Source organism: Trichosurus vulpecula, chromosome 2 (assembly GCF_011100635.1).
Source record: "Trichosurus vulpecula isolate mTriVul1 chromosome 2, mTriVul1.pri, whole genome shotgun sequence".
Classification (NCBI taxonomy): domain Eukaryota; kingdom Metazoa; phylum Chordata; class Mammalia; order Diprotodontia; family Phalangeridae; genus Trichosurus; species Trichosurus vulpecula.
In genome coordinates this window covers 145328893-145345414 of record NC_050574.1, presented here as the reverse complement: position 1 = coordinate 145345414, position 16522 = coordinate 145328893, and the positions used below count along the sequence as shown (strand labels likewise).

General features: G+C 35.9%; 1 protein-coding gene across 2 annotated transcripts in view; it reads left to right on the top strand.

Annotated features, from left to right (window-relative positions):
• The window catches only part of DYNC2H1 (dynein cytoplasmic 2 heavy chain 1), a 414726-nt gene that overhangs the window by 83121 nt on the left and 315083 nt on the right, over positions 1-16522 (top strand). For both annotated transcript variants that reach the window (XM_036745232.1, XM_036745230.1), the window contains exons 26-31: positions 893-1275; positions 1558-1690; positions 1787-1904; positions 2468-2580; positions 4241-4360; positions 6454-6604. In XM_036745232.1, the coding sequence (XP_036601127.1) occupies positions 893-1275; positions 1558-1690; positions 1787-1904; positions 2468-2580; positions 4241-4360; positions 6454-6604 (1018 nt within the window). The remainder of the gene's footprint in view (positions 1-892; positions 1276-1557; positions 1691-1786; positions 1905-2467; positions 2581-4240; positions 4361-6453; positions 6605-16522) is intronic.

The following is a 16522-nucleotide window of genomic DNA, read 5'->3' as shown; positions in this document are numbered from 1 at the left end:
AAATCTGTCTGTTGATTCATGTTTATTTGCTCTGTATGTATTTGCTCTGAAGCTCACGGTGTTGGATTCTCCCCCTGAGCTGAGTGAATGATATTTGTATGCTGGATTAAAGTAAGATTGTTAACCCCTTAATATTGCTTTCCTTAGTAAAGCAGATCAAAAGAACCTGTGTTGGCAGCTTTCTGTGTGCTGGTTGTTGGTGGGTCTTACACCCCTTCGGCAGCTGCTAGCAGATTGTTGCAACACCAAGGATGCATGAAGAGTAGTAAATTATAAGAATGGAAAGCTAGATGGGTGCCAGGGTGTGAAGGACTTATATTGACAAATAAAGAAGTCCATATTTGATCCTAGAAGAAATAGGAACCCACTCGAGTTTATTGAGGTGGAATGATATGCTTTAGGACTGTCCTTTTGTCATCTGTATGGAAGATGTACTAGAAAGAGATGTAACACCCCTTAGATGAGATTTTTTTTGTGTTACAGTTGATTCAAATGCATTTTTCTTAAAATATACTTCTGTGCTTTGAAAAGGTCCATACTTTCACTAGTGTGGATACTTTCTCTGCTGATGCAAGTTACAACCAAGACACTTTTTCATGAGCCAGTGGTAAAAAATTCCTCATTTGATTACCATCCTCTTGGAGGTAAGCTCTTTTCCTTCCTCTAAGCTGTTATTGAATGACAGACACAGTCTTCCCCTGGGTTCATACTTGAAGCCATTCTACAATGGTTAAGAGCTAATAAGCTTTCACTGGAATAACTTTTTCACTGGAATAACTACATGTAACAGGCATTGAAGTGCAAGTTTTCATTGAGACTTATTGAAACTATTATTTCATTGTCTGTAACTAAATGTTGTTATTTCATATTTATATTTGCTTTGTTTAAACAGGATTTGAATAGTCGAGCACAAGGTGAAGTCACAATAAGAGAAGCTTTACGTGAGCTTGATCTCTGGGGAGTTGGAGCAGTGTTTACCTTAATAGATTATGAAGACAGCCAAAACAGAAATCTCAAGCTGATTAAAGACTGGAAAGATATAGTTAACCAGGTTGGAGATAATCGATGTCTTCTTCAGTCCTTAAAGGATTCGCCATATTACAAAGGATTTGAAGATAAAGTATCAATTTGGGAAAGAAAGCTTGCAGAATTAGATGAGTATCTGCAAAATTTAAATCAGATTCAAAGAAAGTGGGTATATTTGGAACCCATTTTTGGTCGTGGAGCTTTACCCAAAGAACAGTCACGCTTCAACAGAGTTGATGAAGATTTCAGGTCAGTATAATGAGATGAGACTTTAATGTTTTATAGATCTTTAATCAGTTGTTTTGTGAAGTATGTTACAGAATTAAATAACGTGGGGTATACCATAGAATATAAATTATAAACATTTTATGAAGTTATTTTATAGTAATAGTTATTATATCTCTGATTTTGTTATGTTTCTTTTAAAATAATCTAACCTCAAGTTATTTGGTATAATCAGTTTATACCTAGGCCAAAAACAAAGTAGCAATGATACATATGCAATTTATATCTTACATTTTTTCTCCACAGGTCAATAATGACAGATATCAAGAAAGATAATAGAGTTACATCATTGACAACTCGTGCAGGAATCAGGAATGCTCTGATTACTATACTTGATCAGCTACAGAGATGCCAAAAATCACTAAATGAATTTTTGGAGGCAAGGCTCTTTAAACATTTGAAATAATTATTTTATGTGATGTTCATATGTTATGAATTTATCTTAAAAGCCAATTCACTTATTTATTTTTATTAGGAAAAACGTTCAGCATTTCCAAGATTTTATTTTATTGGAGATGATGACTTGTTAGAAATATTGGGCCAGTCTACTAACCCTGCTGTTATTCAGTCTCACCTAAAGAAGCTGTTTGCTGGTAGGATAATGTGGGCAGTGTTGCATGCTTCAAATTAATACTCTTAAGTCAATTTAATTGTATAATTGTATTTATAGAAAGATATCAGATATGTTTTAATAGAGAAAGATTAATGATATATGATTTACTTTTCCAGAAGGTATACTTTTGACTGGGAAATACATACACATACACACACACACACACACACACACACACACACACACAAAACGCAAACACTGATATTTAAGAGTTGAAATATTTTTTTTATCTCAAAAATAACTTGAGTAGCAGCAGCATTTTGTAATGAGTTTTAAACTGTGAAGGACAGGGAAATTATTTGTGTAATTAAATATATTATATCTAAGGAAATAATTATTGATTGATAAATACTTTTTGGTCGGTTGGCAGACCAATATGTAATAGAATACTTTCTCGATATGGTGTTCTTGATGATCATATCTCTTAAGAAGTGAATACTGTTTGCTTATTAGACCATTATTTGTGTTTATATGGTATTGTGTAACACTAGTTGACAAGGATGTCTACAGTATCATGTTAAGTTTATTATTTTCATATTTTAGGTATTAACAGTGTGTGTTTTGATGAAGATTGTAAGTATATAACTGCAATGAAATCTTTAGAGGGAGAAGTGGTACCTTTTAAAAACAGAATTCTTCTCTCAAATGATGTTGAGGTAAGGAACATTTACAAGGGTGTAATCAAAAATTGACATTTAAATAAATTTCCCTACATTTAACAAAGTGTAGATTTGGCAGTTATCTATTATCAATTTGGACAGTTTGGACAGATAATTTATACATGTTTGCTATGTTACTTTTAAGTTAAAGATATTTTGATTTTTATAAGGAAAAACAATTATAGATATGAGAAAGCGAATCTATATTTTGATATTAATCCCCTCTTAAAGATATCTTGAGAATCGGTCCCTGAATGGCTTTAAATTGTCTTATTTCTAGCATGGATTTATTTTTTAAATGCTTTTTCAGCTCTAGCCTCTATTTCTGACTTCATCTTCTTAAGTGTCATTTCCATTTCTTCAGATTTCCATAAAATTTTTGAAAATGCTCTTTTTATGTGTAAAGAACTTTCTAAATAAAAACCAGAAAGGGAGCAAATGGGCTTTTGCAGGAGATTGTCACGTGGCTCACCCTACCTTCCAATGTCCCATTTTCCTCTCCTCTACAAAAGCTCTTCATTTCATGCCTCTTTTATGTGAGAAAATTTTCCCCATTCTACTTCTCTCTTCCCCCTTCTCCCACTGCATCCTTCTTTCTCACCCCTTCATTTTTTTAGATCATATCAGCATAATCAACTCATACCCATGCCATTTGTCTATGTAGACTCCTAACTGCCTTACTAAAGATGAGTTGCATGTATCATTTTCCCACATAGGAATGTAAACATTTTAACTTTATTGAATCTCTTATGATTATTCTTTCATGTTTGCCTTTTTATGCTTTTTTTGAGCCTTATGTTTGAATGTCAGATTTTCTGTTTGTCTCTTTTTTTAAAATTAGGAATGCTTGAAAGTATTCTATTTCATTTAATATTTTATCTTTTCCTCTGAAAGGTTATATTCAGTTTTGCTGGGTAGGTTATTTTTGTTTGTAATCCTAGATCTTTTGCTTTCTGGAATATCATATTCCAAGCCCTCTACTCCTTTTATATGGAAAGCTGCTAAATCTTTTGGCAGCTACCTCCAAGGCCGTGTGCTGATGCTGGGGCCATGCTTCAGGGCTGGCCCCTACCTCGGTGTCATAGACCTCTCTTGCCAGCCTCCAAAGTTGTCTTAGGCTGGGGAAAAATGTCTCACTTTGACCTTTTGTTGGCTTTGTGCTCCAAAATTTAATTTGATGAGTAAAAAGTTGTTTGGAAGAGAATGTTGGGAGAGTTCAGCTGGGTTGCTGCCTGTACTCTATCATCTTGGTTCTACCCTAGAATGCTGGTCTTAGAGTTTGTAAAACCTGTGTTCAAGTACTGTCTCTGACATGTATTAGTTGTGCCCACACCCACAATGATAGGCCAGTCACTTATCCTCTAAATGCCTCCAGAACTGTTTAAGACAGTAAGTTAGAGGTTTCTCATCTGCATCTATGGAAGGAATTTCCACTTTAGGAGTTCCCTGTGCCAGGGCCCAATATAAATAAAAATACCAATACAAATCACAGGTCTGTAGTGAAAGAATATCTATGTTATGGTATGTATTTTTAGGGGTTAGAAGAGTTGTTACCAAATGAAATCAAATGGCAAAATAAACTCAAATTATTTTAAAAAGTACTTAATAAATGAATTGTGTTTTTATTGTGAATTTTATTTCCTAATTTTCTAATGAGATTTGGCTAAATGGTTTGGCCATGGAAATGAAGGAGACTCTGAAACAGTTGTTGATTGAATGTGTTACTACTGGACGAAGTTCTCAAGGTGCCATTGACCCATCGCTTTTTCCTTCCCAGGTAAGGTTGATTCTGAAGTAGTAAAAGGAGCCGTTGTGATGTTTGGGATTGGGAAGATATAGTCATGTTGATGCCATTAACTTGCTGCATAACTTTAACCTTATTCCAAGCCTTTGGATACTATATTATCCTTAAGAGGTCAATCTGGATAATATTGTACTCTGCTTAAACTTCTTTCATTGATTCTCCGTGTGATAGAATAAAGTCCCAACTCTTAATGTGGAAAGCAAAGATTTATACCATCTGCTTTTAATTTTATCTCTAGCTTTCTTTGGTACTACTTCATTTTGTATATCTTATATGGGAGGCAGCATGACATAGTGAATAGAGAGCTGGTCTTTGAATCAGGAAGAACCTGGGTTCAGTTCTTACCTCTGACATATACTGTCTGTGTGACGCTGGTCAAGTCATTTAAATTTTAATACGTTACATATCAGGTATTTTATCTACATTGGTTGAGAGAGTTTCCTCCAAGGGAGTTCCCTTTAATAATGAAACCATAGTCCTGGTCCAAAAATCCTTACCAAAAAGTCCTTGAGTTTTTTCTGTTTTCTTACCTTTGTACCTTTGTTATGTTTCCTCTGTAATTTATTTACTTTCCTTCACTTCTACTTGTTGAAATTATTCCCATATTGTAATGCCCAGCTAAAATGGCATCTCTTCCATGTATTCTTCCCTGATCCCCACCAGCCAGAAGTAACTGCTGTCTTCCCTCTATCCCCTTAACAGTTTGTATCATTCTTAAGGTTCCTTACATTATATCATAGTTACGTGTGCTTGCACCTTACCTCCTTTACTACGTTGTAAGCTTTTATAGATCACAGACTGCCTTGTTTTCCTTTTTATTCCTTTAAATACCTAGCAGAGTGACTTACATATATTGGGCACTCAGTAAATCATGAATTAAAAGACATAATTTCTTAATTTTTGTGCAGTAGAAAATTAAGGAAACTAGATGCGATATTGTTCAGTGCAAATCTTTTATCTAGTAACTAACAGTAGAAGCTAATTTACCTCAACAAACCTTGAGCATCTACTATGTGTATGGCACTGTGGTAGGATAGAATGTTGTGATTGTACCTGGTGTTAACTCTGGTAGCTGGACATTTGTTCTTTTTTCTGCTGCTTTTTTTTTGCTGGTAGGCTGGAGTGGAAGCATTAATTTTATCTTAGCCTTATATGATGCTCACAGATAATTTTAATTTACCTATGTAAATCATTGTCCTTTCATTCTTTCATCAGTTTTTGGAGAGAAGACCAAAATAATGAAATGAGGAAGAACATCTTTGAAAAAAAAATTTAAATCTTAATTAGGATTTTAGACCACTTGGCACCAGTATTCTCTCCCATCATATTGGTTAATAAAACTTACCTAACTATAGGAGAACATTATTATTTGCTAGCTAAAGGTTCTGTCTATGTAGATTAATTACTTGCACTTCACTATTTTAGTACATAGTAGTTGCTAAAATTTTTTTGATTGAATTCAACTGAATTAGATGAAATAAACTGATTAGAGATTGAATTTTATTATCACATCTACTAATGAGTAACTTGATTATCATAATAGTTAATTCCAATTGACCATGTCGACATCGTAACCTAAATGTACTAAATTAAGTTGATGGATAAATGTTAATATTTTGTGTGAATTTAGTTATATCTTACAATCTCCTCCATTTTTACAAATATGACATTTTAGTTTTGTTCAAGTGCAGTGAAGGCAGCTAGGGAGTGCAGTAGATAGAGTTCCTAACTTGGGTGTTAGGAAGGCCTGAGTGCAGATCCTTCCTCAGACACTAACTAGCTGTAAAGCTAGTTACTTAACCTCTCAATGCCTCAGTTTCCTCATGCGTAAGTGGGGATAATAGCACCTATCCCTAAGGGTTGTTGTGACGATAAAATGAAATAATATTTGTAAGATACTCTGCAAATCTTATAAGTGCTATATAAATGCTAGCAGTGATGGTGGCAATTATTGTTATTTGTGAAAATCTGGGTTTCATATTCTTAATTTTTCATAACACCTGCCAGTGAATTATAGGACCATATTTTAAGCTCGTATTTATTGTTTGTTTTGTCTTATTTAATAGATCCTGTGCTTGGCAGAGCAGATTCAATTCACTGAAGATGTAGAAAATGCCATACAAGATCATAGTCTTCATCAGATTGAGTTAGAACTTATGGCTAAGTTGGAGCATTACACCAACATAGATACCAGCTCTGACGATCCTTCAAATACAGGTATTTTTGGTGTTTCACGATGAAAATATATCTATGAAACTTAAAACTGTATTTGTGTTAAAAGGCCTTTAAAACAAAGGCATATAATTGTCATCTGATGTGAAGAAAAGTATGTATCTAAACCCAAAATCAGTTGTAATGGGGAAACAGTGGACCTATTTCTGATAAGTGCAGAGAAAAAGCAAGGATGCCTTCATCCCCACTTTTATTTGATTTAATATTAGAGAGGGACATAAATTCCTGAATATTTCATTGACTCTTCAGTACCTGAGTGGATTCATGATTTTTTCTTTTTTTTTAAAATTTATTTATTTAACATATTTAGTTTTCAGCATTGATTTTCACAAGTTTGAATTACAAATTTTCTCCCCATTTCTACCTTCCCCCCCCACTCCAAGGTGACGTATATTCTGGTTGCCCTGTTCCCCAGTCAGCACTCCCTTCCCTTCTGTCACCCCACTCCCCTCCCATCCCCTTTTCCCTTCCTTTCTTGTAGGGCAAGATAAATTTCTACACCCCGTTGCCTGTATATCTTATTTCCTAGTTGCATGCAAAAACTTTTTTTTTTGTTTTTGAACATCTGTTTTTAAAACTTTGAGTTCCAAATTCTTTCCCCTCTTCCCTTCCTACCCACCCTCCCTAAGAAGTCAAGCAATTCAACATAGGCCACATGTGTATCATTATATATAATCCTTCCACAATACTCATGTTGTGAAAGACTAACTATATTTTGCTCCTTCCCAACCCATCCCCCTTTATTGAATTTTTTCCCTTGACCCTGTCCCCTTTTGAAAGTGTTTGTTTTTGATTACCTCAACCCCCATCTGCCCTCCCCTCCATCATCCCCCCCTTTTTTTAATCTTCTTCCCTCTTCTTTCCTGTGGGGTAAGATACCCAATTGAGTATGTATGGTATTCCCTCCTCAGGCCAAATTTGGTGAGAGCAAGATTCACTCATTCCCCCCTCACCTGCCCTCCTCTCCGCCCACAGAGCTGCTTCCTCTTGCCCCCTTTGTGCGAGATAATCCACCCCATTCTATCTCTCCCTATCTCCCTCTCTCAATATATTCCTCTCTCATCCCTTAATTTGATTTTATTTCTTTTAGGTATCTTCCCTTCATCTTCAACTCACCCTGTCTCTCTCTCTCTCTCTCTCTCTCTCTCTCTCTCTCTCTCTCTCTATCTATCTGTCTATCTATATATGTATATATACACACATACATATATACATGCATGCACATTCACTTATACATATATATATATTTATATAAACATATATATGTATGCATATTCCTTTCAGCTACTATGATATTGAGGTCTCATGAATCCTACACATCATCTTTCTATGTAGGAATATAAACAAAACAGTTCAGCTTTAATAAGTCCCTTATGATTTCTCTTTCTTATTTACCTTTTCATGCTTCTCTTGATTCTTGTGTTTGAAAGTCAGATTTTCTATTCAGCTCTGTTCTTTTCACTGAGAAAGCTTGAAAGTCCTCTATTTTATTGAAAGGTCATATTTTGCCTTGGAGCATGATACTCAGTTTTGCTGGGTAGGTGATTCTAGGTTTTAATCCTAGCTCCATTGACCTCCGGAATATCATATTCCAAGCCCTTCGATCTCTTAATGTAGAAGCTGCCAGATCTTTGGTTATTCTGATTGTGTTTCCATAATACTCAAATTGTTTCTTTCTAGTTGCTTGCAGTATTTTCTCCTTGATCTTGGAGCTCTGGAATTTGGCGACAATATTCCTAGGAGATTTCTTTTTGGGATCTATTTGAGGAGGTGATCGGTGGAGTCTTTCAATTTCTATTTTGCCCTGTGGCTCTAGAATATCAGGGCAGTTCTCGTTGATAATTTCTTGAAAGATGATATCTAGGCTCTTTTTTTGATCATGGCTTTCAGGTAGTCCAATAATTTTTAAATTCTCTCTCCTGGATCTATTTTCCAGGTCAGTGGTTTTTCCAATGAGATATTTCACATTGTCTTCCATTTTTTCATTCCTTTGGTTCTGTTTTATAATATCTTGATTTCTCATAAAGTCACTAGCTTCCACTTGCTCCAATCTAATTTTTAAAGTAGTATTTTCTTCAGTGGTCTTTTGGACCTCCTTTGCCATTTGGCTAATTCTACCTTTCAAGGCATTTTTCTCCTCATTGGCTTTTTGGAACTCTTTTGCCTTTTGAGTTAGTCTATTTTTTAAGGTGTTGTTTTCTTCAGAGTATTTTTCAGTACTTTTTTGGGTCTCCTTTAGCAAGTCATTGACTTGTTTTTCATGTTTTTCTCGCATCCTTCTCATTTCTCTTCCCAGTTTTTCCTCTACTCCTCTAACTTGCTTTTCCAAATCCTTTTTGAGCTCTTCCATGGCCTGGGACCAGTTCATGTTTTTCTGGGAGGCTTTTGGTGTAGGCTCTTGCACTTTGTTGACTTCTTTAGGCTGTATGTTTTGGTCTTCTTTGTCACCAAAGAAAGAATGCAAAGTCTGAGACTGAATCTGGGTGTGTTTTCGATGCCTGGCCATATTCCCAACCAACTAACTTGATCCTTGAGTTTTTCAGCGGGGTATTACTGCTTGTAGACTAAAGAGTTCTATGTTCCACGTTTGGGGGGGATGCACCAGCTCTGCTACACCAGCACTCCTCCTTTCCCAAGAACTCCCAACCCGGACTGGGCTTAGATCTTCAGCAGGCTCTTCACTCCTGCTCTGATCTGCCACTTCATTCCTCCCACCAGGTGGGCCTGGGGCCAGAAGCAACAGCAACTGTAGCTGCCCTACCTCCACTGCCCCGGGGGCGGTGGCCGAACCGTGAATTCCTTCCACTCCCGCAGCTTTTCCCACTAACCTTCTCCGCTATCTTTGGTGTTTGTGGGTTGAGAAGTTTGGTAACTGCCGCAGCTCACTGATTCAGGGCGCTAGGGCCAGCTCCGCCTGGCTCCCGGTCTGTTTGGTCCGAGCAGCTCACACTGGGCTCTGCTCTGCTTCGCTCCCAGCTCCGTGTGGGATAGACCTCACCCAGAGACCATCCAGGCTGTCCTGGGCTGGATCCCTGCTTCCCTCTGCTGTTTTGTGGGTTCTGCAGTTCTAGAATTGGTTCAGAGCCATTTTTTATAGGTATTTGGAGGGACTCAGTGGGGAGCTCTCTGCTTTCCAGCCGCCATCTTGGCTCCACTGGATTCATGATTTTTTCAGTGTGGATACTTGCTTTATCACTACAGATTGCAACCTATCCATATATCTTCATCCTCATGTGTTTCTTTCCCATGTTTTTTGATCGACACTCAGAGCATGCACCTAATGTATTAGACATGTTTCTCTAGTTCTCTTTATATTTTGTGGATCCTAGGACAGCATGACTGTCTGATTGTCATTCTTCACTCCCACCATATGACCTGACTCCTTTTCTAATTATGTTTCCTTAGTGATGTCCTAACTGTGGCCTGCAGGCCAAATCAGGCCTGCTGCCTCTCTTTGTATGGCCTGAGATAAGAATGGTTTTTGCATTTTTAAATACAATAAAATATTCAAAAATGTAGAAACCATTTTTACTTTGTGGGTCACACAAAAATATATCTGGGTAAAGATGAGGTGAATTTAGTCCATGGATCATAGTTTGCTGACCCTTGGCATAGATCATCGTTGGAAATAAGCTTCAATGTGTTGGTACACATTATTCCTCTCTCTATTGTTCTTTTGGTCATTTGCTGCTTTAATTCCTTGGAGATTATGGTATTTCAGTATTTATAATCACACAGCGTTTCCAGGAGAACACTTGTATTGAAAATACTGTTTTTTGTGCCCTGGGACAAGCTTGGAATCATTAAAAAGAATGTTTAGTTTTCCAAATGTAATCTAGCCTAGGTTATTCTTCCTCTGCAGTTCCGGGCTCAACTCAATGTATATCCATATGGCTCATTTGCTAACTCAGTGGAACAACTGCCCAACCACATACATATACACACATTAAATTATTATATATGTATGTATGTACACACATATACACACAGATATGGCATTTTCATCTCTAGTTTTTTCCTATATAGATTATTTGTCCTTTATGGATTATAACAGATATGTTTATATATACATATGCATGTATATATGGATTATAATACTTTATATAATGTGGCTTTATAGAGAATAATTGGCTGAAGCCTGCCCAGTCACCTTTGCTAAGTAGGTAGAACATTTTTATAAAGATATTATGAAGATGGAAAAGTAGTCATATGGTAAGTAGTTATGAATGGACTCTTATTAAACTTTGTTTTTTGTTGTCACTATTATCCATAATTTGTTCCATTCTTTTGGCATCTTTTGCTTCCTGGATATCTTTAAAGTGCCTCCTTAATGCTTTCAAGATTGTTCCAGTTTGGATTTTCTTAGTGTGTACATGCTGTTGTCTCACTGCTTTTCCTTGTTTTTCTCAATAGCATTTGGCTTCTTTTTCCAATACGGTGATGCCTGAAGTATTGGAGTCTAGATATTGTGGTACCTTTGTTGCTCTTGATGAAAACAGAGTGCTTTGTAAACACTGACATATTTATGGTAATATAACTCATTCGTGTCTCACAGCCAACTTTCCATAGACTCATTTCTCATTTTTAGCTTCCATTCCTTTTTTCTTCTGTTTATTTTGTTGCTTATAATCTTCTACTATTATCCTCCAATATATTTTGCAAATGAATTTTTATTCTAACAGTATTTCCCTTGACTAAAATCTTTTAATACAGTGTCCACCATGCAGTAAGTGCTTAAGAAGTGTTGGTTGACTGATTGACTAGTCTTCTAGCTTTTTCTCATAGACCTTTTGTGAAGCCGTTGGAGAAAATTGTGCTAACAGCTAAGAACTTGTGAACTTATCCTCATGGGCAAGAGCAGTGGTGATCCCTCAACACTTAGGTCTTACCCTTGCTTTTAACCTGTTTGAAAATTTAGACAAATATGAATGGAACTCAACTGAAAATGGTATTAGAACAGTGTAAATCGGCAAAAGTGTCGGGAGATGCAGTTTACTATAGTCTCTCAGAGGTTGGAACAAAATTGAACAAGCAAGATGACTTTAGAGCTTTGGAAAGTGTGAAAGCTTCTAGTGAATTCTGTTTTCCAATAACAGAGAGATAGCTGATATTTTTTTAAAATTCAGTTTTATTTTATTTTCAGTTCTCAATTCTGTTTCTCCCACCTCCTCTCTCCTACTCATCGAGAAGGCAAGAAAAAAACAAAACCTGTCTGAAAGATATATAGTCAAGCAAAACAAATCCCCCCATTAGCCATGTCTAAAAGGGAAAACATAAGCTTTAATTGGCACTCTGATGGCTGTCCATCAGCTCTTTCTCTAGCTTCCATGTTTCATCATAAGTCCTTTGGAATTATGGCTAATCATTGCGATGATTAGAGTTCCCAAGTCTTTCAAAGTTGTTTATCTTTACAGTGCTGTGGATATTGTATAAATTGTTTTCTTGGTTCTACTCACTTCACTCTGTATCAGTTCATACAAGTCTTTTGAGGTTTTTCTGAAACCATCCCTTTCATTATTTCTTACATAGCCCAGTAGCATTCCATCACCTAACTTGTTCAACTATTACCCCGTTGTTGGGCATCCCTTCAGTTTCCAGTTTTTTTCCACCATGAAAAGACCTACTACAAATATTTTTGTACATATTGGCTGTTTTATTTTTCCTTTGATCTCTTTGGATGGCATTTAAACCTAGAAGCAGTATAACTACATCAAGGGGCATGTATAGTTTAATAGCTTTTTGGACATAGTTCTGAATTCTTTTCTAGAATGGTTTGACCATATTATTTATAGCTCTATCAATAGTACATTAATGCATATGTTTTCTCACAGTCCCCTCAGCATTTTTTATTTTCTTTTTTGATCAAATTAACCAATATGATAGGTATATGATGGTACCTCACAGTTTTAACTTGTACTTCTCTAATTATTAGTGTCTTAAAGCATATTTTCATATGGCTGTTGTAGCTTAGATTTTTTTCCTCTGAAAAATGCTTGCTCATATCCTTTGACTGTTTATTAATTGGGGAATGGTTTTTATTCTTATAAATTTGACTTGGTTTTCTATATAGCTTAGAAATAAAATATATAATATAATATTAATATATATATATATATGTATATATATATATATAATATAAACTTGCTGCTAAGATTTTTTCAGATTTCCTGCTTTTTGAATTTTAGCTAGATTGGTTTTGTCTGTGCAAAATTTTATGTTATCAAAATTATCCATTTTACCTCCTGTGAATCTCTTTGTCTTTTGTTTGGTCATGAACGCTTTTGCTATCAATGAATCTGAGAGGTAATTTCTTCTATGCTACTTTAATTTATTTATTGTATAACCCCCGTGCCTAAATCATATACCCATTTAAAGCTTGTTTTGGTATACAGTACAAGATACTGGTTTATACTGAATTTCTGCCAGACTATTCTCCAGTTTTACCATCAGTTTTTGTTGAGTAGTGAGTTCTTGTCCCAATAGCTGTTTTTTTTTTTGCAGTTTGTTAGGTGATTGTTCACTGGTTTCTGTATATTGTATACCTAATCTGTTAAACTGATCAATTACTCTGTTTCTTACCCAGTACCAAACTGTTTTGACAATTATAGTTTTGTAGTATAGTTGAGACCTGGTAGTGCCTTGCCCTATTTCCTTACATTTTCATTGATTCCTTTGCATTCTTGACCTTTTTTTCTTCCAGATGAATTTTATTATTTTTTCTAGCTCTTTAAAGTAGTACTTTGATAGTTTGGTATGGCACTGAATAAGTAAGTCAATTTAGGTAATATTTTCATTTTTATTCATTTGGTTTGGCCTACCCATAAGCAAATTTATGGATATTTCTGGAGTTATTTAGATCTGTATTTATTGTGTAAATAACATCTTATAACTGTGTTTATATAGTTCTTACGTATGTCTTGGCACAGCTAGGTGAAGCAGTAGATAGAGTTCTGGCTTGGAGTCAGGACAATGACAATTCTACCTAAATTAATTTACTTATTCAATGCCCTACCAACCAAACTGTCAAAGAATTATTTCATAGAGCTAGAAAAAAATAACAGAATTCATCTGGAATAACAAAAGGTGAAGAATATCAAGGGACTCTGAAAAGATTGTGAAAGAAGGCAGCCTAGCTGTACTAGATTTCAAACTATATTACAAAGCATACTATTGTATTACAAGTTCTTTTCTCCTTTAGATCGATGTCTGCTATATCTTCATTCATTGTGGCTATTGCTCCTTGGTACTTGAATTCTTTCCGGTTCTTTGCAGTATATTTACTTTGACTTGTGCAGTTTATTTCAGAAGGTGACCAGTGAATTATTTTAATTTGTACTTTGCCCACTTAGCATATACTAGGCACTTAATAAATGGTAACTGACATTTAGTTTTCAGACTGGGATGAAATTCTGGAATCTGTCATCTTAAGCTTCAGAAAGTAGTAGTGTCTGTTAATAAAGAATGTGTTAAAATGGTTATTAGAGATCACTTTTTAAAAGATTTAAGTTTTCTAAAAACCTAATATATTACTGATACTAAAAGTGTCATACTGCAATACTGCAACTTAAAATAAATACAGAAGAGATTAAATTTAAAAACCCGCAGTATCTATTGCTCTCAATTTTCCATGTCTCTAAAATGAGATTTGAACTAGATGATCTCTAAAATCTCTTCCAGCTCTAAAATTCCACTCCACTCTAAAATGAAACCTTTTGTTGCGACTGTATCACTTTAGCTCAAACCCATCATTTTCTCAAACTTTAGATTGTGGATCATGTCCTGCCGGTCAGGAGGGTAATAATAGTAGCTCATATTTCTACAACACTGTATGCCTTTCTGACAGTTCTGGGAAGTAGATAATAGAAATATTATCATCCCTGTTTTATAGATGAGGAAACAGAGACTTAGAGAAACCAGATTGGCCTTGTTCAGACACCAAACAGCTCAGAGTCAGAGCTTGATTTCATGTCCAGTGCTGTTTCCACTGTACCAAACTGCCTCCACAATGGGCCTCTAGCTGGAGATACCATAGAGAATTTTTTTCTCATTCCATACTTGAAGAGACTAAGTTAGGCCTCAAGTGACCAATGTCTTATATAAAATATCGTTTTTCTCATTTGGAAAAAGAGAATCAGTTAAAAGCAAGTTCACAGAAAGCCTTTTAAAAATGTTGATTAAATTCCTGCAAAGTTGTAACCTCATCTGTATAAAATAGTTTGAGCAAAGCAGTTTATTACAAAAATTAAAATGGTATTGTTCTGTATCCAAAAACAACCAGATAACCAATCTTACTGCTCACGCAATTATTCTCATAGGCAAAAAACCAAAACATTCTGATCTGGACAGGATTGGCCATTACATTACTGATTTGAGGCATTTGATAGCAATGCTATCTTTGAAATGCATGGTTAAAGAACCTATTTTTTTTAAGCACACATGATATGATGAATTCAGAATTAGAAAGATGATAATCTAATAAAATAACTTGAAAGAAGTTGTACAAAGGTGCAAGTTTTATCCAGCCCTCTCTGGAGTGTTGAAAGGTTTGTTATTTTTCTTTACCATTGTGTTGTTTTCAGAATTGTTAAAAGTTACTAAATCTTCCATATGCCACTAATTTAAAAATAAATTATATTGGGTTACCTTCTTATGCTAGTTTATTTGGAGATGCAATGCTTATTTCTCAATAGATTTTCTGTATCTTTGTGTCTCTCATATACATCCTCATTCATCAGTCCGTCAAGTTCTGAAGGTTCCTCAGGGTCACCTTGATCAGCCAGCTGTCTTGATAAGATTTGTTGACAAGTCCTAGAAGTTCTGTAAGAGCTATAGGATTTCAGTTACCAAAGGCAGTCAAGATGGCTTAAGTAGGATGAAGACGTATAGTCTAGCTCTCCCACCAAGTGTCATCCACAAATATTTGGAAAATACACCAGATTGAATTCTGATCAGGAAATCCAAGAAAGAGTGAGTTATTTTTACAGTCCAGGGTGGATTAGGGAAGCAGAGAAAAAGGTCTGTGAACACTGGGGACGGGGATGGCCAGAAGAACATTGCTAGCATTAGCACTGAAGACTGAGAGACCAGACTGTATCCCAGAGCAGGAAGCATATGGTCAGGAAGAGACCCCCAGAAGATTCTGAAACCAGCACAAAATGCAGCAGTGGGTACTGTCTGGTAGTTTGGTTGCCAACAACCCAATTCCTGGTCAGATTGCAAATTGGGGTGGTAGAATAGAGCTAATACTGAGCAAAGAACAAGTCTGGAAGCAATCAGTTTCTGTGTGGACCCGATCCTAGAAGCAGAACAGGGTCTCAATTATATCCTCCAGCCAAGGTGAAACCTACAGTGGAATAACTGGAGCAGGAGTCCCAACAAAAGGGAAGCCTCCAGTTTAGGCACTATATACTTGCAGAGCCATCCAGAAGTTAGGTGGAAGAATGAGCAAAAAAAAAAATCCACTGTAAAGTTAGAAAAGAATATCTTAAAAATCTTTGCTCCCTCTACTCCCTTTTTTGTCACCCTCTGTGGATCAAGAAAAAGGCACGAGGCTGAGGGCCATTTAAAATTTTTGCATCAGTTGCCAGGACCCAAGAATTTATTACCTATTGGCTCGTGTACTCATGATGTTCCTTTCCATTCTTAAGCTAAGTTGTTACTTGGACAGCTCAGTCTACTGCATGGACCATACAGAATGCTAAAACATGCCAGACCTTATGCTCCCCTGGTATATCATATAAGAACTCAGGGTCACCTCTATGCCATGTTCAGACATCCAAGTAGAACTTTTTATGATTCACTGTTAGGAGGAGGCTTTGGGTAGATGATAAGTTGAGTTTTGTTCATACTGAATTTGAGCCGTCATCAAGATGGATATCTAGCAGGCATTTAGACAGCAACTGA